At 42.2% G+C, this 26,650-nt stretch overlaps 1 protein-coding gene and 2 gene segments (V, D, J or C); 1 reads left to right on the top strand and 2 right to left on the bottom strand.

The window, feature by feature from the left end:
* LOC144986716 (uncharacterized) overlaps window positions 1-22,572 on the top strand; it is a 137,063-nt gene extending 114,491 nt beyond the window's left edge. Inside the window, exon 2 of the mRNA XM_078934586.1 lies at window positions 22,351-22,572. Within this exon, the coding sequence (XP_078790712.1) occupies window positions 22,351-22,422 (72 nt within the window). The 3' untranslated portion in view covers window positions 22,423-22,572. The remainder of the gene's footprint in view (window positions 1-22,350) is intronic.
* On the bottom strand, window positions 8,128-8,650 carry LOC144986769 (T cell receptor alpha variable 18-like). The segment is given in 2 exon segments: window positions 8,128-8,462; window positions 8,541-8,650. Coding segments are annotated over 2 exon segments (390 nt in total).
* Window positions 13,875-14,472, bottom strand: LOC144986768 (T cell receptor alpha variable 4-like). The segment is given in 2 exon segments: window positions 13,875-14,284; window positions 14,363-14,472. Coding segments are annotated over 2 exon segments (465 nt in total).
* Window positions 22,573-26,650: the final 4,078 nt, after the last annotated feature.

Raw genomic sequence — 26,650 nt, 5'->3', positions numbered from 1 at the left:
CCCAGCCATCCCCACCCCAAGACCCCCACCGCACCAGCAGCGGCAGCCGGAATCCCCCCAACGCCATACGGGAACCGGCAGGGAACAACCGCCGCCCGGGCGACCAAGCCCGCCACCCAGGCCAGGGCCAGCAGGGCCGCCGCAAGGCCCCCAGAGCCAGAGAGCAGGGAGGCACGGAGGGAAAGAGAGCGCCGCCCCAGCCCAACCAGGAGAGCAGCCCCCCCGCCGCGCCGGGAGAACCCAACGCAGGGCCCCACCGGAGAAGGACGCCCACAGCCCCAGACGAGCACCCCACCACCACCCAGGAGTTCCGGGCATCCCCCCGCCCCAACCCCAGGTACGAGCCAGGACCCCCCAAGGGAGACCCGCTCCGCACTCCAGGCAGCCATCCGCCCGGCCCACGGTTGGTCCAGGGAGGAGCAAGGCAGGGGCCCGCCTCCCCCACCCAGGAGGGGGGAACCCCGGGGAAAAAAGAGGGCCCACAAGGGGTGTTGTAAATATGGCCCGACCAGGCTCGGCCACAGTTGGAAATTTGGCGGGGCCCAGCACTCAGGAGCAAGGACCAGAACCCACCCCCCAGGGACACGAACACCCCCGGCTCAGATGTAATGTGAACCCCCCCACCGTGCGGAGAGAGCACCGCCGGGCCCAGGAAGCCCGGCGGTGCTCTCTCTCTTAGAAACGATGGTTTCTAAATGCAGACTGACTGGTCTGTTGCTAAGCAACAGAGGGAGCTAATTCTTGCATTTGAGCTTAAGTACAGATTGCAGTGGCCTGAGAATGTTATTTGAATTCTGTTCATTAGTCCCCAAACAATCATCAGCAGATTAAACAGCAAAAAATGCAGATGTTGGTGCCAGAGATTGGGGCTTGTCAGCATTCAGTGCTGTGGTAGGAGTGTGTTTTTGAAAAACTTTGACCTGACCTGACCTTCTTATACGGGGTCTTCCTTCAAACCTGTAACCTTGGGAAATCACAACAGCTCATTAATTCAAACCGAGCAGCTTTTCGAAGTTTTGATTGACAGCGATTGAGAAGGAGAAATACTTAGAAACGCAAAAATGAAATGATTTTTTATTACATTTATTCTCTTTCATAAGAAAAACTCCATACGTTCATGTCAAAAACTCAAAAAAACTGGATTTTCGTTGAAGGGGGAATTTAACAACTGTGTCATCACCAATAATAATGGGAACTCTTAAAAAAAAACAAAATACAAAAAAATGTCCAATATATCTGAAATTTAAATTCATAAACAGCATGTCAAATAACTTTTTTAAACAGATTTTGCTGCTTTGATAACAATATTGCACAAGGAAATAGGCCAAAGTTGAAATAATATTGCAACTATTATGATACAAAAAGTACTGAATTTGTGGTATATCACACCTACAGCAATAGGACTGGATATGTCAGAACTAAATCCTATCAATATTACTAAGAACTTCACAACCATAAACATAAAATAAGCTTATTTTGGCTCATTCATCTACTGTTCCAGTATGAGACAACTTAATATAATTTAAGTCTGTCATAGTGCTTTTATTACATGTAAAATAATATGTTTTACCTTAGAATGTTAATTATAGTAATATAGTTCCACAATTGGACATTGGGTATGATCAGTTTTAGTATTAATTTGATAACTTTACATTTTATATTGACATTTGGTAGAAAAGAAAGTCTGGATGTAATCTGACATTAATTGGTTATTATTCAATAAACTAAATTTATCAATCAATCAAGTTTATTTTTTAAATCTGGAAAATACCAGAGTCTTTAACAATAAACCCTAAATAACACACGCTCCTTGACAAACCGTAACTCTGCACCGTTTACACGATCAACATAAATTAGTTGATTCTGACACAGAGAAAAGCTACATTTTTCTGTCACAAGATGTGTTAAAAACACCAAAAACACAACTTTCATCATACTGGGTTTTAATCGCGTAAACAGATGAAGAGTCAGAAGAATGTCGACACTGGAGCTAAAACATTTGTTAGCTCTGGATTGTGAAAGAGGACGAGGATGAAGAAGAGACTAGTGCTCTGCTGGAATTCATATAGTATAGTGGTGTGTATTGGCAAAAGTCTGGCGATACGATACGTATCCCAATATTGTACCGAAACACATTTGCTTTCTTTAAAAAAAAAAAAAACATGACTTAGAAAAACTCTACCTGAAATTCAATACGTCCTCCATTGTAATAAAATGGTCAAATTCAGTTTATTTAATGATCACAATGTTAAGCACTGCAACTGTATCTCATATAGCTCACATAAGTTGCTTTTACTCAAGCAAATTCCTAGTGCTTCTATTTTGGTAACTTAAAATATAGAAATGGAACAGTCAACATTGTCTGATTTCCAGAACAAAATATTTTTCAGTATAAGAAAAACAAATGGAATGAATGTGCCTTAACCAAATAAGGTTCTAAAAGTATGATTAAGTTAATAAAGTGCTGTTTATTTTCAACATTGCTTAATGTAGCTTCTCCAGTACTTTTAAACAGTTCAGGAACCTAAATGGTCCTTCAAAAATAAAAGGGGGAAAAAAACAGAAATTCTTTCCAGAAACAATAAAGTGTGATGATGAGGCAGCCTGACAGGCTGAAGGGAATCTGCTTTAATGTGGCAAAGATGCTTTGCTTACATCACAGTCTGCTCTGCACCGCTTCAGCAACGCTTTCTCACACGAGGAAGTAAACTAGTAACGGTCATCGCCACGATGTCGGCCTTTTTTCAGAGCGTTGTATACATCATTCTGATCCATCAGTTTGCTAAACTACAATCTATTGCTGGGAGGTTCTGCAGAACTTTGGCCCACTTTGCCGATAGCATTTTGGCCGACGCTAAGTGCATTAGGCGCTGTAAAGCTGCAGTATTGCACTCGTTCTTATCTGAGCCGCTAAAAAGCACAGCAATCTGTGTTTTTATAGGTTACTGGCAGCAACATGGTACACAGTTTCGGTTTGGGACCCATCCCTAGAACAGTGGTATGAGAAAGTTTGGGCACCCCTGATAATTTTCAAGATTTTTCTTCAGAAATCATTTGTTGTTTGGATCATCAATTTCAGTTAAATATATTATATAGCAGATGAACACAGTGATATTTGAGAAGTGAAATGACGTTTATTGGATTTAAAGAAACTGTGCAATAATTACTTAAGCAAAAATAGGCAGGTGCATAAATTTGGGCACCCGAACAGAAACATGTCATCAATATTAAGTAGATTCTCCTTTTGCAGAAATGACAGCCTCCAATCTCTTCCTATAGCTTCCAGTAAGGGCCTGGATTCTGGTTGAATGTACCGTATTTTGGGCCATTCTTCTTTGCAAAACATCTCCAGTTCAGTCAGATTTGATGGCATGGACAGCCCGCTTTAAATCACACCACAGATTTTCAATAATATTCAGGTCTGGGGACTGATATGGCCATTCCAGAACATTGTACTTGTTCCTCTGCATCAATGCCTTTGTAAAAATAGAGCAGTGTTTAGGGTCATTGTCTTCAACTTGCAACTTCAACTTTGTCACTGATTCTTGAACATTGTTTGTAAGAATCTGCTGATACTGACTGGAATCCATGCGACCTCAACTTTGACAAGATTTCCAGTACCTGCACTGGCCACACAGCCCCAAAGCATGATGGAACCGCCACCAAATTTGACTGTGGGTAGTAAGTGTTTGTCTTGGAATGCTGTGTTCTTTGTTCGCCAAGCATATCGCCCCTTGTTATGTCCAAATAACTCCATTTTAGTTTCATCAGTCCATGGCACCTTATTCCAAAATGAAGCTGGCTTATCCAAATGTGCTTTAGCATTCCTCAAGCGACTCTGTTTGTGGCATGTGCGCAGAAAAGGCTTCTTCCGCATCTCTTTTCCAGACAGCATCTCCTTGTGCAAAGTGCGCTGAATGGTTGAACGATGCATAGTGACACCATCTGCAGCCAGATCACGTTGTAGGTCTTTGGAGCTGGTCTGTGGAATGAGTTTGATTGTTCTCACCGTCCTTCGGCTCTGCCTATCTGAGAGTTTTCTGGGCCGGCCACTCCGGGCCTTTGCTTGAACTGTGCCTTTGGTCTTCCATTTTCTCACTTTATTCCTCACAGTGGAAATTGACAGCTGAAAATCTCTTAGCAAGCTTTCTGTATCCTTCACCTAAACTATGATGTTGAACAATCTTAGATTTCAGGTCATCTGACAGCTGTTTTGAGGTTCTCATGTTGACATTCTTCAGAGAAGATGCAAAGAGGAGAAAAACTTGCTCTAGGCCACCTTAAATACCTTTTATCATGATTGGCTTCACATGTGTATGTAGGTCAAGGATCAATGATCTTGTAAAACAAATTTTATGTTCCAATAATTATTGCTAAAGGTATTCAAAACAATAAAACAGGAGTGCCCAAATTTACGCACCTGCCTATTTTTGCTTAAGTAATTATTGCACAGCTTTCCTTAAATCCAATTCACTTTCACCTTCACCTTCAATTAGGGATGGGCGATGTCCCTTAAATTGGCCGCTGACGATGTTTTCTGTCAACCATCGGGATGGACGATGATATCCTCGGGGGGGGGGGGGGGGGGGGGCTATTTTTAATATTTCGGTCTTATATAATTGCTATTCGTTATTTTACTTTATTTATTCTATTTCCCAACTAATGACTCATCCGTGATTATCCAGTATAAACTGAGGGTAGTGACTTTAACAAAAAAAGTAACAAACAAACTAGAAAAGAAATGGTCCGCTCCCGCACTTAACTAGTCAAGTGGACTGGCGGAGCGCGGACTTACAGCTTTGTGTTTGGGTGGAAGGGGGGGTGCTTTGTTACATGAGCGGTATGTGGGAGATTTAGAACTGCGATCCGTTCTGCAGCTCTAGGGTAACGGGCTACCGAACTCATGCAGCTCTAGGGTAACTGTTTACCGAACTCAGAACTGGGTCTAAAAGTGTGTGTCTGAGCAGAGGATCGTGAGTACACACATAGCGCTTTGGGGCGGTGTAAGCTTCAAAGCAGAAAGGCCGCTCAGTCCTTAGAAATCGTTCAAACAATCACGTGGATTTGTGTTTCGAGTCGTGTCCCAACTAAATAATGGCTGATGTTATTCCCACATGTTTACATGCAGCCAAGATGCAAATTGCAGCACCACCCAAAGCTAATGTTGTTAGCCCGTGTTAGCATACTGCTAATTCTGGCTTCTTTCCGGCTCCGTTTTTCAACAGAAAAAGCAATGACCACACGGATTAAAAATAAAACGATGAGCGAACAGGCGTTTCATAATAATTGTAACATTATTAAAAGCACGTTTAGAAGATCGTCTTGTATATTACCGAGCTGACATATCAATGTATAAAGCCGCTCGGCAACATTGTTTTGTATTGAATTGTTACATTCAATAAAGTTTGAGAAAAAAATAGCCGCTCGGCGGAACTGATATCCGCTTCCGGTTTTTCAAACCCTACTGCGCATGTGCGAATGATTTATTCCGACCGAAAGTGTTACCCATGTGAATGTTTGTTATATTCTGAAAACATTTTTCTGGAACCATGTACACGGTTGGATTCTAATCCGACCATTGATCCGATCAAGATATTTTTCACATGTAACCGCGGCTTATGGTGTCGACTCGCAGCGTGGCGGGGGCGTGGCATCACGATGGTGTCTCTCCATCGGGATGTCAGTCACCCATCACGATTGACGATGGTATCGTCCATCGGCACAACCCTACCTTCAATCCATTCACTTCTCAAATATCACTGTGTTCATCTGCTATATGATATATTTAACTGAAATTGATGATCCGAACAACCAATGATTTATGAAGAAAAATCTTAAAAAATTAACAGGGTTGCCCAAACTTTCTCATACCGCTGTAAAAACTAAGAAGTTCATGTCTCATTACAACGAAAAAAGCTGCCTCTAGCTGAGGTCTTCCTGTTGTTTGTGTGGTGTAGAGCTGCTCACGACTAGTGATCGAAGGTTGAAGTGGAAAACAAGAGTCAGACACTGAAGGACGCTCATAAATAATTAAAAAAATATTGTCCTGACAGCCTTTTGAATCGATACAATACGATACAATCAATTTTTTCTAACACCCCTAATAGAGTAGATGTATATGAATGACAAACACAAAGACCATCACTGATCACATCTCAAAACTTCATCTGAGATCTGTCGTCAAACACAAAAAGACAGGACTTCAAACGGCTGTAATGCTTCTACAGAGTTGGTTTTATGGCCTGATGTTTTTGTCCCTGCAGATTCCCTAAAGCTTCCTGATTGTAAGGAGGAGGAGATTCTTCACCAGCAGCATTTCTCCACCCAGGAGAGGAAGCTCAGTCGAGATCAGGAGGACACGGAGGTGCCGCAGATGAAAGGCGAGCAGGAACATCTCTACACAGCAGCAGGAGGAAGTCAGGTGGTGCTGAAGGAGGAGACTGACACCTTTATGGTGACCGTCTCCTTTGAGGAAAGTGACCTTAGTGAACTCGAACCTGCCACTGAGCAGCTGCTCTCAGAGAACCACAATCCTCAGGGAACCAAGTTTGAAGTGTTTGGATCAACTTCAGCTGTAGGTATAAGGAGACAGAACAGAATTATTTGTCAGAACGTCCACATGGAGAACCTTTCCCTGCCCGAGACTCGCAGTCGAACTGACATTGGTGAGATTTCTGCTTTGATGAGTCCCACCAAGATCCTCTCATCACCTACAACGAGAAGTCCAGTAAGACGATAAAAGCCAGGGAGAAAACAGTCTGCCAACTGTGACGGGTGTGGGAAGAGCTCCAGTAAACCGTACGCACTCACCGTCCACATGAGGACGCACACGGGCGAAAAGCTATATTCCTGTAAGATGTGTCTGAAAGAGTTCAGGCAGAAAAGCGTCATGCTGTCCCACATGAGGACTCACACCGGCGAGAAGCCATACTTGTGCAGGACCTGTGGTCAGAGGTTCAGGCAAAACGGCGCTCTGCAGCGCCATGTTCGCATCTATACGGGCGAGAAGCCTTACTCATGCGACGTCTGCAAGAAAAGGTTTCGAGAAAGCGGGAACCTGCCGGCTCACATGAGGTCTCACACGGGCGAGAAGCCTTTTTCTTGCAACAGCTGTGGAAAAAGTTTTAGCGGACGGCAGTACTTGAAACATCACATGAAAACGCACATAGATGCAAAGTCCTGAAACCTGAACACGGGTGAAAATACATCCGCGTTTTCAGCTAAAGACAATGTTAAACCAAGAATGTTAAACCAAGAATGAAATGAAAGTTTATGCTTGACCCACCTGTCTTTTGTCCAAAACAGTGAAGGTCCTGTCCCCTTTAGCCGATCCCTGAGCGCTCAGAGGTCACTCAACTCAGCATCTTCTGAGCACGACAGTCCAAGATTTTCTCTAGAGAACCGAGCTGTTCCTCCTAAGGAGGAACCCAGAAATATCTTAAGCTATGTTCACACCAAGCATCTGATGTGCGTTGTTGAACTCGCATGCAGCCCACGGTGTTCACACTGGACTGTCGCTACTTGATAAGCGTATGTTCGTCACCTACAGTTGGAAGAGTCTTGGTGTAAAATTGGTGCGAATCTGGTGAATTTTGCTTCAGCCTTTTTCTTTCCCAGCTCTACTTGGATGTCTGAAAGATTTGGTGTCATAGAACTCCAGTCAGGCACAAACCGCAATTATTCATGATCAATTATCAAACGGTTGATACCTCTGTGAGTTAAAAGGGATACCATCCGTACGTTGCAACAAAATCTGACTCTCTAATTGGTCAAAAGTTGACCTGGTTTAACTTTTGATGTGCCTTCAATGACTGCGTTTTGTACGAGCCTGAAAACAGTCCTAAAAAGGTCTGTAGCGATGTGTGAATTCAGAGGTTCTTTAATCCACACAGATGGCAGATGAACTCTGTTCTCCCACTGGAGCACAATGAGAGAAATAAAAGATATTGGTCTGAAGTCTTGTTGGCAAAGCCTTAATCCTCTCTTTTTTCTTCTTTTTTTTCTTAATGAACTCAGAGTTTAGTTCTTCCACAACAGTTCTGTCTCTGATTGTTACAGCTTCATCTCTCTGGTGTCTCAGTGTGTGACGCCATCTACTGGATATTATGTAGTATTGTGTGTTTTTTTCTACAGGTTTTTGTACAGTGTTTTGTTGTTTCCTGTTACTGTGGGCCTCACAGCACAGTAGTACACAGCAGAGTCTGTCACTGCAGCAGAGGAGATCTGCAGATTTATCTGTTTGTTTTCAACTTGAATCTTCAGTCCTTCAACTTTTGTAATTCCTATCTGTCCTGAAGAAGAATGAGAGACCAAGAGCTCTGGAGGTTTTCCTTGATACTGTCGATACCAGAAGAAAAAATCACCAGGTGACAATCCGGGATATTTGTAGGACAGAGTGACAGAAGTTCCTTCCAAAGTGGACTCTTCCTTCTTGACTGCAGTGAGTTCTTCACAGCTGACATCTAAACGAAGAGAGAAGTCAGATCAGTGATGGACAAACATCAAATGCTGAAATGGATCTTTGAAAGAATCCCATCAACCTGTTCCAATGACTAGAAGCAGCAGAGTGAACACAGATGTCTGCACAGACAGCATGTTGGATGAAGCTGATGTTTGGCTTTTGTGTGTTGAACTGTGTTGAAAGTGGAAGTTTGTGTCTCTTCTATAGTTCACTAACAGCTCAGCTCCTCCCTCAATCTCTCCATCTGCTCTTTCATTTGTTATTCCTCTTTTCTTAGCTCCTCTTCCTCCTGGTTAACAGTCTGCCTAATGGCTGGGTGTTCTTCACTGGCAGGAACTCAAATAACCTGGTTAAAAGTCACCGTAACACAGCGCATCTCAAATAGTGGGGCGCGATGCCAGGGGGGCGCGCGGTAGTGGCGGTTTTAGGCACTTTATTAAATCATAAATAAACAATCCATCATTTAGAAAAAAAATTCAGCACAATGTTTTTTTATCTATTTCTTCAGACTAAAAACGTTAGTGTTTGATATCAATTAACATTTAATATTATTTATTGATTGAATTATTTTTTTTAGCATCAAATGGTTCAGTTGGTCAAAATATTTCTAGTTTAAATAAGGACTGACTGATTATTTTTTTTATTTCAGGCACTTTTAGCTTCTTTTCTGTTTTAGACTAGAACAGGGTTTCTGTGGCTAAATAAAGTTAATATTTGTTGAAAGTGGATTTATATTGCTTTTTTCTTTTTTTGTTGTTAAAGATACAATTTTAGGTATACTTACTCAATTTTTATAGATACTAACCTAATATAATCGTCACCGTGCGAGTGTGTGTTTGAGGGGTTGGGGGTGTAGGGGTGGCGCGAAACATTTTCTTTTTCCTAGGGGGGACCTGGCAAAAAATAATTGAGAAACACTAAGCTAGTACCACATGTGCATGTCCCAAGCCTGCTATTGCATGTGGTAGCATCAAGAAGAGCATTCAACATAAAACTTAGAAGACAAAAAGATCAAAGGAGCAGAGGTTGAAACATCGGTTTATTACAAATTTACATTTAAAAAAATTAAAATTAACATTTTCCGCTTTGCACAGTTTTTAGGACAACCATTAGAACTGAGTTTTGGGTTTAAACAATAAAGTGTTTTCTGCTACAGTGGTCAGGACATTTCCTCTCCAATAATTACTATGGCATGTTTGACCAATGTGAGCCTGAAAAGACACCTTCAGGATTCAATGAGGCTGTCAGAGACGGGCTACAAAGTTGATAACCCACACAGATAATCTCCAACAAGACCTTTGCCACCTTCTGTCAGCAATCCAATCCAATCCACTTTATTTATGTAGCACATTTCTCAAACAGGCAGTTTCCAAAGTGCTGTACAGGGACCAAAAACCAGACAAAAGATAGTCAACAAAATAAAAACAAAGTACACCAGTAAAATGGATAAGATAAAATAAAAATAAAAACAAGGTAAAAACATCACTGAACTAGGAACTCAGCACTGAACTACTGCAGGTTGTCTTGCACAGATTTATAGAGAAAGTTTGCAAGAGGACATTTCTGACAGCTCTATGCACAGACAATCCTGAACAAACCACAGAAGAAAAGCTCCTGTGATGTATCTGCAATGCTGGAATCTGAACATGTGGAAAACATAAAGTTCACAGATAAATCCAGATTCTGTTGTTGGATCAGAATGTCCAAGTATGCAGAAGCCAGAAGATGCTCTGCTGAATACTGCATTGAAGAGGAACATCTTTTAGGGGAGGTGGTATGATGGTTTGGGGAAGTATTTGGAAAAAACAAACTCATCATCACTGGAGGCAATCTGAATGCTGAGAGAGACGATAATATAGAGATGGAGACAAGAGTTCACACCCACGAAAAAAAACCAAGCCTGACGATTTCACCACAAGTCTGTTGTTTCCAGTCTGCAACCATCTAAAATAACAGTGCTTGTGCTTGTCCCCACAGAGCTGGTCTAACAGAGAATACCTCCAGAATCTATAAGTAGAGAAAATTAGACATTTTCTCTGGTTTCACAGTGTGGGACGCCCTCTAGTGGATGATGTGGAGTGCTGTGTTATATTTGAAGGTTTTTGTACAGAGTTTTGCTGTTTCCTGTCACTGTGGGCTGCAGAGCACAGTAGTACACGGCAGAGTCAGACACATGAAGCTTCTGGATCTTCAGAGGAACGGATATGTCTTTGAGTTCAGCATCAAATCTGTCTTCCTTGAACCCTGGAGCATTTTCTTTTGTTGTTGAGTAACGTTTCAACATGTTCTTTGGGTAACTGTTCACTTCTTGTTTGTACCAGAACAATGTTGGAAATGTGTCACTGGTCTCAAAGGTACAGTTGAGTGTGAGAGAGTCTCCTTCAGCAGCAATGACTTCTCCTCCTGGTTGGATCACTTTGTCTTCTCCTTTACACTCTGAGGAAGAACAGAACATGCAGAGGAAGAGATGAATCAATAAAGATCATTGATTAAAGGACAACAATCAGCAGCTTTAACAGCTCTTAATGGACAGCTCAGTAATGTGTTGAAGTGTTTGAAGAGGAAACATGTTGATCTTTGTGTCTTACCAAAGAAAAGAGCAGCAAGAAGAATCCACAGCCAATGTTCCATCTGTACAACAAGGTTTCAATCAACAGGAGAAACTAGCTGATGTTCAACATTCACTCTGACAATTGTTCTCTTCACAGCACCACTTCTTATTGACTGAATGTTGAACACAGAGCAGAGGGAGAGCCCCGCCCACTTCACAATGTCGCCCTCTGGTGGAGAAACATAAGCTGCACTCTGCAGTAGATTAAAGTATCCCAAACCTATTCTTTATAGCTTGGATCAGCAGAAAAACAAATTATATCTTGTTTGTGATGTCATTTTTGTATATTTGGTATAACTAAGATTACCATGAATAAAAACCACAACCCTTTGCACATCTGCAACCGAAAAACCTTTAAGTCTTTACTGTTCCTGTTACTACTCCAGTTTGTAAAATCCCTGTATGGTTACAGTGGTTGTCAGTGCACACTTTGACTTCTACCTCTCTTCTTCTTTTTCCTCTTCTTCTTTTCCTTATGGTTTTTTCCTTAAGGGGTCGTCACAGCAAGTCAGCTTCCTCCACAGTCCTGTCTTCTCCATCCTCTACTCTAACACCAGCTACTTTCATGTTTTTCCACAATCTCCATTACTCTGGACTATTGACCTTAGATACTTCAAATCCTCCACCATCTTTATTGCTTCTCCCTGTAACCTCACTCTTCCACTTGGGTCCCTTTCATTCACACATCTGTACTCCATCTTGCAGCAGCTAACCTTCATTCCTCTCCTTTCCAGGGCAAACATCCACCTCTCCAGCTTCTCCACCTGTTTCCTGCTCTCACTACAAATCACAATATTGTTTGCAAATGTTACAGTTCATATTGATTCCTGCCTAACCTCATCTGTCAGCCTGACCATCTCCATTGCAAACAGGAAGGGGTTTAGAGCTGATCCCTGATGTAATCCCAACTCCACCTCTGTCACCCCTACAGCAGACCTCACCACTGTCTTACAGCCCTGATACATGTCCTGCACTGCTCTAACATACTTCTGTCACTCCAGACTTCTTCATACAATACCACAGTTCCTCTTTTGGCACCCGTCATAAACTTTCCCCGATATACCAAGACACAGTGCAGCTGTCTCTGATCTTTACTGTACTTCTCTGGGGGAAGAAAAAGGAAAATGTGTATAAAGTGTTACCCCTCTTATTTGCGTTTCAATATTCTCAGAATTTTTTTTTTCTGTCAGAGACTTCTTCAGTTAATCATAAATGCTCAGACAACTCAAAACTCTTGAGACTCTTGGAAGGTGCTGTGGGAATTTATGAGGAAGGCGGGCGGCAATGAAGAGCACGCCGGCCCAGCCACGGCCTGGTTCCACCGGTTCCTGAATCACTATAACAAAGCCTTTGCCCCTATATGGAGAAATGCCATCATATGACTCAGATGCTGTCTTACTTTTCAAAGTTGCCATTCCAGATAATCGCTGTTTTGCTAACGACATTGACTGCAACATTGTGCACACAAAGCACAGACTGCAGTGGTGCTCCCATCTTCAGGTGAAACTGCTAAACAGGTGTCTGTTCCACTGCCAAATGGTGCTGGCGATCACAATTCCTATGTGCTGCAAACATATTCCACATTTGTATTTGGGCTCAAATCAATAAAGGATTGCATTACTGCTGCAAGCCACACTTTGGACATGCCTGAACAATACGGGTGGTGTGAGCAGGAGGGGATGCTCACAGTCTATCAGAAATATGTGATTAGAATTTTTTTATCCTCTAAACATAAAAATTTTCCTTCTAAACATCCATCCATCCATCCACCCATCCACCCATCCATCCATCCATCCATCCATCCATCCATCCATCCATATTCTTCCAGCCCAGAAAAAGAACTATGGTTTCAATGTAAAGATTAAAAATGTTTGTTTTTTTTAAAAACACAGTAAAAGTGTGTAGAAAAGCTTCATGTAGATGTTTAGTGGTTGATGTGGATCATCTGCTCATGTGAATCCTCCCACAGTGTTTCATTAGCAGCTGTAACCACAGAGACTCTCATCAAACAGGAATGAACAGAATCCATCTGATATGAAGCTGTGCTTTGAAAACCACTTCCCTCCTCTTTGAAGAGTAGTCCCATATCTGTCTTCAGGTTTTTGTACAGCCTCTTCTACACTTTGGATCACTGTGTGTCTATAGCACAGTAGTAAAGAGCTGTGTCTGCCAGGGTTAACTCTCTGATGATCAGTTCAGTTGATGTGTCTGTTGTTCTGGATAAATATCGTTTATCTGGAATAAGTTCACTTGTGGAACTTTTTGCTCCTTTAAACAGAATAAACTGAGGAGCCTGAAGGTCAGAATCATGTTTGTACCAATAAAGCCTAGGATAGCTGTCACCTGTCTGATAGATACATTTCATTGTAACCGATTTTCCTTCAGTTCCTGTAAGTTGATCTTGATCAGAAGAGATTGAGTCTCCATCTGTGAGTCCTGGAAAAAGTGGAGAAAATGAAGCCATTAGATGAATGAGATGATGAGTTGATGCAGCAGCTTCAAGCAAACTTGAATCTCTGTTCTTGAACTCACCTAGAATGTGAAATAGAAGCAAAAAGAGGTAAAGCAACATGTCTTTGGAGTTCTTGAAGCCACACAGACAGCAGATGAACTCTGTTCTTCCACTGCAGCACCATGAGGAAGAAATAATGTCACTGGATGATGTGAAGTTCAGTGGGCGGGGCCAATGAGCTCTTTTTCAATTCATCTCAACCAATCAAACTGTTAAGTTCTTCCACAGCAGCTCTGTCTCTGATCTTTCCTGCCTCATTTCTCTGTTGACTTTGTTTTCAGTACATTTGCTCAACCATCAGTGCGTTCACAGTGTGTGATGCCCTCTAGTGGATGTTGTGTAGTATTGTGTTTTCTCTGCAGGTTTTTGTACAGAGTTTTGTTCTTTCCTGTCACTGTGGGCTCCACAGCACAGTAGTACACAGCAGAGTCTGTCACTGCAGCAGAGGAGATCTGCAGATCCATTTGTCTTTGGTCGTCACTCACTTTGAAGGAAAATCCAGGAACTGGATCCTGTAACTTCAGGCTTGTTCCAGTGTGAGAGATCAAGAACTCTGGAGATTTCCCTGGAAATAGTCGATACCAGAAGAAATAATCATTTCCTTTCGCAGCATTTTTATATTTGTAGGACAGAGTGACAGAAGTTCCTTCCAAAGTGGACTCTTCCTTCTTGACTGCAGTGAGTTCTTCACAGCTGACATCTAAAGGAAGAGAGAAGTCAGATCAGTGATGGACAAACATCAAATGCTGAAATGGATCTTTGAAAGAATCCCATCAACCTGTTCCAATGACTAGAAGCAGCAGAGTGAACACAGATGTCTGCACAGACAGCATGTTGGATGAAGCTGATGTTTGGCTTTTGTGTGTTGAACTGTGTTGAAAGTGGAAGTTTGTGTCTCTTCTATAGTTCACTAACAGCTCAGCTCCTCCCTCAATCTCTCCATCTGCTCATACATCTCTTCTTCCTCTTCTCTCAGCTCCTCGTCCTCCTTGTTAACAGTCACCATAGCATTTTTACATTGAAGCTTAAGTTCCCGTCTTTACATCTTTGTATAACCCTAACTCTTCAATCGTTAAGGCAATAAACATAATTCCAGTCGATGCTGAATTAAATACAGTTATGATATTCATTACTTCATGTAGATAATGTGTGGCATAATGGTGTAAAGTTTATATAAAAAGCTGCTTTTCTCAAATTCAGAATCAGCTGATTCACATGGAACAAATGAAGAACAAGTTTTTTTTTTCTTTTTCATTACCATATTTTCACGACCATAGGGCGCACTGGGTTATATGACGCAATCTCAGTTTTGGGTGAATTTTCAGTATTTGAAACATACAAAAGGCGCACTGGGTGTTAGGGCGTGGGCAGTTTAAAATACTGTATGTATGCTAGTGTTGAACCTCTCCTGCGATATGTCTATGAACTTACTACTTTGACTTTCCTTCGAAGACATTTCGGACTGCTTTCTGGGGAGATCCTCTTCAGGACCAAAGACGGATCTTCCTTTGGGTTCACTTCCCAGTTTGGACCCTTGGAGCCTCCTGAGTGGGTTGATAAAAGAACCAGTCGGTTCTCTTAGAGGAAACCTGTTTTAGTACTGTTCTCTGTAAGCGACTAACACAAACGGAACGTATTCTCACACACACACTTGCGCGTGGGTTAGAGCGTGGGAGCGCTCGAGCCAGAGGCTCCGAGGGTCTGAACAGGGAAGTGAACCCCGAAGGAAGATCCGCATTCCACGGTCAGAAACGTCATTGCTGTTCAGGTTCAACAGCTGTTTTGACGACGGAAATGACAGTGCGCATGTCCACAGTATCAGCATGGCTAATGCAGATGCTAGGAACCCCCCCCCAATATTCTTATGCTCTCCTGTGTGGAAACACTTTGGCTTTGTTGTAAGCATCAACGACGGGAAAAGACAGTTGGATAAGTCAAATGCTGTTGTGTTGACATTGTTACACAAAGATGGTGTGTGCTACAGATCTGTTAATGTTCTGAAAACGGCATCAAGCAACTGTAACAATCGGGTCTACAAGAAAATAAATGTGCGAGTTAAAATGTCTTTTTTCAGGCCAGTGTTAATTATCCAAAGCTTTTGGACAATTAACACTTTTGGAAGCTAATAGTTTCTTATTTTACTAAGCAGATCACCTACATAGGTCAACTTTATTTATTGTTATATAAAACCAACAAATGCATGGGCTAATGTGACTGTAAACCGCTGTAGGCCTTCGAGGAAGGTAGAACAGCAGGATTTTGTGTTGCTGTAATCATAAAAAGCCCCTATACTGAAAATACTGGATAATTTAATTTCACTAAATCTAATTGTATTTATTTAATATATGGGGACAGCGCATATTAATAAATATTTCCGTCAATGTGTCAGAGTTAGCCAAAGGGCTATTTCTCATCTGCAGTCCCTGGGTAGATGTTAAAATCACCCTAAAAGATCAAAATAAAATTACATATTTACATGACATTACATACATATATTAAACAATACATTCAATAAAATTAGCAGTTAACCTAAAAACAAATTGGTGATAAAAAAATCCAAAATCAGACAAATTTAAGAACATATGCACACATAAAAGACAAGATAGTAGCGAGGATCGGTGAGAGGAGTTTTACTCAGTGTTGACAGCTCTGATTGTCAATGAGCTTTTTTTTTAATTGTGTCTTGAATAAACTATATGTGTTTTGATTTCTTATAGTTGCGGGTGTGAAGTTCCAGCAGCAACTTTAACAGAAAGCAGTTTGACCAAAAACGCATTTTTTTGAAGGGAATGATACAGTCTCTTCTGACTGCACTCTAAGTTCTGTTGTGATCTGCTGTCCGGATGTTAACAAACTGGTGAAGAGGAGGGGATGATAAGCCATGAATGATTTTGTACATGAGACAGAGATTTGAAAATGTGACCATGTATTAAATATGTTGGGTTTTTTATCCTAGGTTTTAACAGTTTCTTTGAATAATGTTTGGAGAGGTTTTAAAGATGTATTGCAAGCCTATGACCAGACAGGAAAACAGTAAGTGATATGAGAGAAAATCATGGAGTGCACAGACGTTTTTGCTGACTGTGTGGACATCTGATGGCGAATGTGTCTAAAATTACTGAGGTTGAATTTATTCTATTGCAGACCCTTTTGATGTGTGATTTGAAAGAGCACAATCTGCAGCCTTTCTTCTGAAACAAAACATTGCAACTGTTTTAGATGTGTTTAATTGCAAACAAGAGTACTTCAACCAAGCTGTGATGTTAAGCATGGCATTGGTGAGTTTCCCAGCCCCCTGAAAGGAATTACTGCCATGAACATAGACTACAGTGTCATCAGCGTACATCTGCACAGAAACATCAGGACAACTGGATGGAAGGTCATTAATGTACTGTTAAAATTGCAAAGGTCCCAAAATTGATCCTTGGGGAATACCAGTTGGCAGACTGAGAGCTGCAGATTTAAATGACTGGACTTTGACAATTTGGGAGCGGTCAGTGAGGTAAGGCTTAATGCTCCAATTTTTTGAAAAATTCGATTTTTTTGCAAGGCCGTTTACATTTCCAATTAAATGCATTGCATTATTAAATTTATTTTCACAAAGGAGCCAGCACAATTACAATCTTCTCATTTTAAGAAGGTATTGGAGCTAGGATCATCTGTACCAACTGTTGTGGAATGGGGATGTGAATGTGGTGGGGCTGCGCGTGTGTGTAAGAGAGGTGCAGCGAGGTAGGGAATGAGAGGGGCAGTGGGGGTGCGCATTCATGTTGTGTGATATGGAGGAAGGGGAACAATAATAAAGGAAGGCTTCCCCCAGAATAAATGCTTTTGACTCTTTTTTAACCTGCTCTGGAGAATCTGAGGGTCCGAACGGGGAAGTGAATCCCGAAGGGGTAATTGCGGTGTAACAAAGTGGCATTTGTTACTTGTGTGTGTCAACTTGTGTCCACCTGATTGTATCTGTTTTTCTGCTCACCTGCTTCCTCACCAGGGCATGTTTGGACAAATGTTTGTTAAGCTGCTTGGCCAGAGAAGGCAACTGTGAAAGAAATTTCCGAGCAGATTATTCGTGAGCATGATCCAGCCACAGCAGAAGAAGCTGCTCGTCTTGCGGAGATTTTCACTTCAGCGAAAAGGAACCAGAAGAATCCACCTTGGCTGTAGAAGCTAAAACCTATTTGACATCAGTTGCCGTAGTTCCAAGATTACCATATTCTGTCATATTGGGTAATGATTACCCACACTTTATGTCCTTATGCACCACTCAACCACTCAGATTTCAAGTGTGATGTTTGGGGAGTCACCCCAATCTGAGTTAATTAACCATGCTATGGAAAGGGTAAGAGCCTGTCATATGGTCACAAGAGCACAAAGTGCAAAAATGCTGGAGGAACTGCCTTTCTGTGATGATGAGTGGGAACAAAGTACTGTTAAACTTAAGAAACCCAAAATTCAGACAAGGAGAGAGAAGTTAAACGGTTCAAAGGGAAAATGTGAATTAAAGCTACCTCAGCCTAATGTTTCTCTTGATTTTGAAGTTCCCCAAGACGTAGGAACCTTGCAAAGAGAAGACCTCACTTTGAAGCCTTGGTTTGAAAAAGTAACTGAAATTGATGGGATAAAAACAGGCCAAATTACTTGTCTTGATGATGTTTATGTAATTAAAAAGGGTGTTCTGTACCAGAAACGTGGGAAAAAGGATGAACTTGCCCTTCCCCTGCTGTTCGGAAAGAAAGTCATGGAGCTTGGGCATACAATTCCCTGGGCAGGTCATATAGCATTCCATAAAACTTTAAGTAGGATTACAAACCATTTTGTCTGGCCAGGAATGGATACTCAACTCTCTGATTTTTGCAGCTCTTGTGAAACATGCAAGATGACATCACTGAAAGGGGTAGCTCGTATTCGACTCCGCAATATGCCAATTATTGAGACCCCCTTTGAATGAATTGGCATGGATTTTGTTGGTCCCTTAGAGAAAAGCTCCTCAGGTAACCGTTACATACTAGTTATCTGTGACTATGCCACCCACTATCCAGAAGCTTTTCCACTCAGATCAAATAAAGCAAGAAATGTTGCGAACTGTCTCTTGCAGTTATTTTCTAGGGTGGGAATTGTTAAAGAAGTCCTCACTGACTGTGGAGCCAACTTTTTGTCTAAGCTGTTGCAGGATGTTTATAAGTTGCTAGAGTTAGGGGAATTAAGACCACCCCATATCACCCCCAAGCGGACGGGCTGGTGGAGAGATATAATAAAACTCTAAAGAGCATGCTCCGAAAGTTTGTTTCCAGAACAGGTGCTGACTGGGACCAGTGGCTGCCCTATCTTCTGTTTGCCTATCGTAAAGTTCCACAGGCATCCACAGGCTTTTCACCTTTTGAGCTTCTGTACAGTCGCCAGATCAAAGGACCCCTGGATCTCCTGAACTACTGGGAGGACCCCAAGTCGCAAGGAGACAATGTTGAGGCGTATGTGGTGAAAATGAGAGAGCGACTGGAGGAAATGGCGGCCTTGGTGCAGGACAATATGAAAGCTGCACAGAAACAACAAAGGACATGGTGTGATAAAAAAGCTCGGGACCGAACCTTCACTCCAGGCCAAAAGGTGTTGCTGTATCTCTCAACCACTGAAAACAAGCTTCTGACAAAATGGCATGGACCTTATGAGATCACCAGAAAGGTGGATGATGTGACCTACAGTATGAACTGTTCATGCCTGAAAGACAAAAGAAACATCAGCTTTTTCATGTCAATCTTTTGAAAGTGTTTCTCAGCAACCAGGGGACGGTTTCCCAGCAGTTCTTTGTTCGTTCAGTGAAAGATGAGGAGGAAACAGAGAAGTTCTTTGCCACAAGGACCCCAAGAACTTCTTCGGTTTTTGTAGCGTATCAATGACGTACGGGTCGGATTCATGCGGCCTGGCCGGTCAGACAGAGGTTCCATTTCAAAAGATCGGATACATATCGGATTCAGAACCACATACCCAAGTGCCCTGAGTCGCATTTGAAAAGATCAGATCTGTGTTGTTCAGACTGTCATGAAAAGATCAGAAACAGGTCGCATAGGTGCAAAAAAATCGGAATTGGGTCGTTTCTGCCTGCAGTGTGAATGTAGCCTAAGAGTCAATTAATTGCAGTGCATCAGAAGAAAATTAAAAATTGCATAATTTTGATGGAAAGATTTTGTGATTAGCAGTGTCAAAAGCCTTCTTGAGATCCAGGAAAACAGCTATGTTGGCCACAGAATCATAACGAAGGTGATTTATGATTCATGATTATTATAATCAGATAGTCAGAAAGGAAAGCATCAGGATTTATTTCAATTCTGTTTATTTGTATTAAAAAAATTAAAAACTGATTTGCAATATTTTTTTTAATCCAGTTTAGTCCAGATTGTTCGAAGAAGACCAGATTGTCTTAACAGTTTTATAACAGACTTTATCGGTGACTAACAGATAATAACAGTTTTTGAAGAAATCTTTGCACAGATCAGGCAAATGGAGAGGACGGAGAGGAAAACTTCATTAAAATGGTAAGCAAACATAAACCTCCAGCAAGGCTGGATATAGGAAGAGATAAGGGGGCCAGGCCATGACTCCGCCCCCAAACGTGATAGCGCACAAAAATCTTAAATAAGCTAAAGAAATAAAAACATTAAAAATAAATAAAGAAAACAAATGAGATTGGGATTGTTAACAACATACACTGTTACATGGTTTTTCAAAAGAAGAAGCTCTAACAGAAATGTGCAAATTAAATAACATTGTAACGGCTCTAAATTATCTCGTATTTCAAAATAAATCTTCTGTCTCTCCTGGAGTGTGTTTACGTTTGGCCACTAGGTGGAGAATGTGCTTTAGCATTACACTTTGGTTAAAAAAGTTACCTTAAAAGATTTTAGAAAATTCATTTCTGTGAGTAAATATAGCTGCTCATTTAGTCAGCAACGCATGCTTAGGTCTTATTCCATGAACTTTCCAAATGTATTTGTAAACTGTCTGGCAGTTTTACGGCTGTACACCATGATTGTTTCAAACTTTGATCTTGCAAATCTCACAAAATCTCAAAAGAGTATGATTAGGTTACTGGAACTACAAAGGCATAAAAGATCCATCTCTACTTTTATGGATCGATTAATCAATAAAGTTGAGATTGATTCAGATCGATTAATCGATTTTATCAAACCAGACCTACAAAACAGGGCTGGGTGCCTGTCTTGTTACTGTCCCAAGCCTGGTAAATGCAGAAGATAGTGTCAGTAAGAGCCTTCAACTTAACCTTTGTGCTGTCCCAGGCACATCGGGAGTGGGGTCATCTAGACCAGTGTTTTTCAACCTTTTTTGAGCCACGGCACACCAGCATCCAAAAAAAAGAAGAAAAAAAAGGAGAAACTAATATTCTGTATTGATCTACAACCCCCCCTACTCTCACATGCATTTTTGTGATAATTGTGGCAGAAAAAGCTGGAAGTTGCAGCTGTTTTTTTTTCTAAAAGATGTAATAAAAGTTAAGTTAGAAGATTTAAAAACTGTTTGATGCGTGTTCGTTGTGGTTTCAAGACGTCAAAGGAAGACTCATTATGCGCTAAGATGCTGACACTGGATTCTGTGGAAAGCTACAGACGAGCTTTGGCTGGTATTTTGTTAGAACTGAGCAACTTTATGAGCAGAATCGGAACAAGGAAGTGAGGACTTTAACCACTTCTGATTGGTCAGAGTGATGACGTATGATTAAGCCTCCAAGAATCATTGGTGGAGACAGTTAAAGGGGCGGGACTTTTCCAAAAACAACTGACGCTACGGCTAAATCGCAGTACTGTCATTCTAATCAAAATGTCTTTAATGTAATCAAATGAACACAAAGAAAAAAGTATTTTACGATCTTTCACGTTCCTAACTACTCAGTGTTTTATCAGGGCCCGTTTGGATGAAAAAAGAGCTAATATCCTGGAAATGGAAAGTGTTTTTAGCTCAGTTGATGAGGGCAATTTCCCACGACACACCTGACCATCTCCCGCGCGGCACACTGGCTGAAAAACACTGATTTAGACCCCCCCCAAGACAGTGCTGTGAACCTTTTTCTTCAATGATTTGTGATCTTCACTGGTGTCCATCTTTCTCTTTCGGCTTTGCCCGTCAGGGGTCGCCACAGCGAATCATCCTTTTCCACCTCACTCTATCATGGACATCTTCTACCCTAACATTAGCCAACTTCATGTCCTCTGTTAAGACATCCATGTATCTCCTCTTTGGCCGTCCTCTTGCCCTCCTGCCAGGCAGCTCCATCTCCAACATCCTTCTACCAATATATCCACGATCCCTCCTCTGAACATGTCCAAACCATCTCAGTCTGGCTTCTCTGACTTTGTCGCTAACACAGGCAACATGAGCCGTCCCTCTGATGTATTCGTTCCTTATCCTGTCTAACCTGGTCACTCCTAAGGAGAACCTCAACATCTTCATCTCCGCTACCTCCATCTCAGCCTCTTGTCTCTGTCTCACTGCTACCGTCTCTAACCCATAGAGCAGAGCTGGTCTCACCACTGTCTTGTACACCTTTCCTTTGAGTCTTGCTGACACTCTTCTGTCACACAACACTCCTGACACTTTCCTCCACCCGCTCCAACCTGCCTGCACTCGCCTCTTCACCTCTTTTCCACACTCCCCATCACACTGAACTGTTGACCCCAAGTACTTAAACTCCTGCACCTTCTTCACCTCAGCCCCCTGTAACCTAACGCTTCTACCTTGATCCCTCTCGTTCAGGCACATGTATTCTGTCTTACTACGACTGACCTTCATGCCTCTTCTTTCCAGAGCAAACCTCCACCTCTCTAGCTGTTCCTCCACCTGCTCTCTACTCTCACTGCAAATTACAATGTCATCCGCAAACATCATTGTCCAGGGAGATTCCTGTCTTACCTCGTCTGTCAGCCTGTCCATCAGCATAGCAAACAAAAAAGGACTCAAAGCTGATCCTTGGTGTAGTCCCACCTCCACCTTGAACTCCTCTGTCTGACCTACAGCACATCTCACCACCGTCATACTTCTCTCATACATGTCCTGAACTACTCTGACATACTTCTCTGCCACTCCAGACGACCTCATACAGTACCACAGCTCCTCCCTCGGCACCCTGTCATACGCCTTCTCTAAATCTACGAACACACAATGCAGCTCCTTCTGACCATCTCTGTACTTTTCCATCAACATTCTCAAAGCAAAAATGGCATCAGTGGTGCTCTTACGGGGCATGAAACCATACTGCTGCTCACAGATCTCCACCTTCTTCCTAAGCCTGGCTTCCACTACTCTTTCCCACAGCTTCATTGTGTGGCTCATCAACTTTATTCCTCTATAGTTGCTGCAGTTCTGCGTGTCACCCTTGTTCTTAAAGATCGGGACCAGAACGCTTCTCCAGGCATCTTCTCACTCTCTAGAATCCTATTGAACAACCTCGTTAGAAATTCCACTGCTGTCTCTCCTAAGTACTTCCATACCTCCACAGGTACGTCATCAGGACCAACGGCCTTTCCGCTCTTCATCCTTTTCAGAGCCTTCCTAACCTCATCCTTTCCAATCTCTGCTACTTCCTGCTCCACAACAACCACATCTTCCTCCCTTCTTTCCCTGTTATTTTCCTCGTTCATCAGCTCCTCAAAATACTCCTTCCATCTTTTCTGCACACTCTCCTGGGTTGTTAGCACCTTTCCATCTCTGTCCTTAATCACCCTTATCTGTTGCACATCCTTCCCATCTCTGTCTCTCTGTCTGGCTAGCCTGTACAAGTCCTTCTCTCCTTCCTTTGTGTCTAACCTGTCATATAGCTCATCGTAAGCTTTCTTTTTGGCCTTTGCCACCTCTCTCTTCACTCTACGCTGCGCTTCCTTGTACTCCTGTCTACCTTCCTCAGTCCTTTCTACATCCCACTTCCTTTTAGCCAACCTCTTCCTCTGGACGCATTCCTGTACTTCCTTATTCCACCACCAAGTGTCTTTACCGTCTTTCCTCTTTCCAGATGACACACCTAGCACCTTCCTACCTGTTTCCCTGATAATCTCTGCTGTAGTTTCCCAGTCCTCTGGAAGCTCATCCTGACCACCCAGGACCTGTCTCAACTTCTGCCTAAATTCCTCACAAGTTTCTTCATTCTGTAGCTTCCACCACTTGGTCTTCTTTTCTGTTTTCCCTCTCTTCTTCTTCCTGACCTCCAGAGTCATCTTACACACCACCATGCGGTGCTGTCTGGCTACACTCTCTCCTAACACCACTTTGCAGTCGTTAACCTCTCTCAAATGACCTCGTCTACATAGGATGTAGTCCACCTGAGTACTCCTACCTCCACTTCTGTATGTCACTCTATGTTCCTCTCTCTTCTGGAAGTAAGTGTTGACTACAGCCATTTCCATCCTCTTCGCAAAGTCCACCACCATCTGTCCCTCCAGATTCCTTTCCTTCACACCAAACCTGCCCATCACCTCCTCATCACCTCTATTGCCCTCACCAACATGCCCATTAAAGTCTGCTCCAATAACAACTCTCTCTCCTCTGGGAAAACTCTCTATGACCTCATCCAACTCACTCCAGAATCTCTCCTTCACTTCTAACTCACAGCCAACCTGTGGCGCGTACCCACTGACTACATTCACCATCACCCCTTCAATTTCTAACTTTAGGCTCATCATCCTGTCTGAGACTCTTTTCACCTCTAGAACACTGTTTACAAACTCCCCCTTCAGAATCACTCTTACCCCGTTTCTCTTCCTATCAACACCATGATAGAACAGTTTGTATCCTCCTCCAATACTACGTGCCTTGCTGCCCTTCCACCTCGTCTCCTGCACACACAGTACATCTACCTTCCTTCTCTCCATCATGTCTGCCAGCTCTCTGCCTTTCCCTGTCATTGTGCCAACGTTAAGAGTCCCTATTCTCAAACCTATGTTCCTGCCTTTTCCCTTCTCTCTCTGGCCACGGACCCTTCTGCCTCCCCTCTTTCTTCCACCAACAGTAGTCAAATTTCCACCGACACCCTGTAGGTTAACAGCATCGGTGGCGGTCGTTGTTAACCCGGGCCTCGACCGATCCGGTATGTCTAAAGTGTTGTGGATGATTCGCATGGTTATTTTGGCAATTTTTACGCCGGATGCCCTTCCTGCCGCAACCCTCTCTATTTATCCGGGCTTGGGACCGGCACAGAGGCAACTGGCTTGCAACCCCTGTGGCTAGATTCTTCACTGGTGTCCATGGATTACATTAAATCCTCTACCACCTTTATCCACCTTTATCATGGTAGGAAGAACACGTCAATGGTCATCTTGACCCCATAGGATAGCACAAGGGTTTAAACTTATGATAAAAATGGATCAATGGAGCTCTGGTTAAAACATCTGCTTATTACATTAAAACTGGCTCAGAAATATTTTCAGTTTTGCACATGTTTAATGTTTACGTTTACAGGAAATGTGTATTTTTAGGACAACAACCAGAACTGAGTTTTGGGTTTAACCAATAAAAAGTGTTTTCTGCTACAGTGGTCAGGACATTTCCTCTCCAAGAATTACTATGGCATGTTTGACCAATGTGAGCCTGAAAAGACACCTTCAGGATTCAATGAGGCTGTCAGAGACGGGCTACAAAGTTGATAACCCACAAAGATAATCTCCAACAAGACCTTTGCCACCTTCTGTCAACACTGAACTACTGCAGGTTGTCTTGCACAGATTTATAGAGAAAGTTTGCAAGAGGACATTTCTGACAGCTCTATGCACAGACAATCCTGAACAAACCACAGCAGAAAAGCTCCTGTGATGTATCTGCAATGCTGGAACCTGAACATGTGGATAACATTATGTTCACAGATAAATCCAGATTATGTTGTTGGATCAGAATGTCCAAGTATGCAGAAGCCAGAAGATGCTCTGCTGAATACTGCACTGAAGAGGAACATCTTTTAGGGGAGGTGGTATGATGGTTTGGGGAAATATCTGGAAAAAACAAACTCATCATCACTGGAGGCAATCTGAACGCTGAGAGAGAAGAGAAGAGAAGAGAAGAGAAGAGAAGAGAAGAGAAGAGAAGAGAAGAGAAGAGAAGAGAAGAGAAGAGAAGAGAAGAGAAGAGAAGAGAAGAGAAGAGAAGAGACGGTAGTCAGTGTATACTTATACAGCGCTTTTCTACCTTCTTTTGAAGGCCCGAAGTGCTTTACAGTTACAGTCCCATTCACCCATGCACACACACATTTACACACTGGTTGCGGCTCCGCTGCCGAACATTGGCGCAAACTTTCCACCATAGGCACGCGAAGGCCAGCGGTATAGACCTGTTACACGGATCAGCCAATCAAATTGCCGCTGCTGAAACACAGAGAGCCAATCAAATATTAGCTTTTGCAGCTCTGTCCAAGGTGACAAAATCCTTCGGTCCCAATTCAAACACGGTTAGAGTGATGTCAGTCAGAAGTTATAGCATAATAAATGTACATATTATTTTTGTTAAGCTGAAAATTACATTTCATAACTATAGTTTTCTACTTCTATCCTGTCTTTTCTTGTGCCAAATAACAGTCATGATCTGTTGCTCATTTCAATTACAACCATGCTTTATTAAGATATTAACATGTAATAAATAAATAAAACACAGTAGTTAAAACAAAATGTATCAAAATATTCAAATATGTATTTACAATTTAAAGGGCTGATGGATTTAAACATGCAAAAAATTAATGCAAGTCTTTTAAAGGTGCAAAATGAATTGAGGAAGTAGTAAATATATTTGCTTTTTCTATCAAAACTAAACAATTCAAGAATAAATATGTAAGAAAACCGTATTCACTACATAGATTTCACAAACTAAATTGCAAATATTTTCACATTGAAGGATAACATGCAGGAGTCCTATCATAATCAGGGTGTGTGATCATGAATGCAGCCTTTAACTCTCTGTCAAAAAATGACGTGACAGCAATGTCTTCAAATGACATCCTGTGGCCGGGGTAAAAAGAGAATCTGGACACCCAGCGGAGGGACTTTTTACCGGGAAGATGAGTGTCCTGGGTCGGACTCGT

Source organism: Oryzias latipes, chromosome 17 (assembly GCF_053564925.1).
Source record: "Oryzias latipes strain Hd-rR chromosome 17, Olatipes_Hd-rR_3.1".
Taxonomy (NCBI): domain Eukaryota; kingdom Metazoa; phylum Chordata; class Actinopteri; order Beloniformes; family Adrianichthyidae; genus Oryzias; species Oryzias latipes.
The sequence above is the reverse complement of the archived record's forward strand: the minus strand, read 5'-3'. Positions and strand labels throughout refer to the sequence as shown.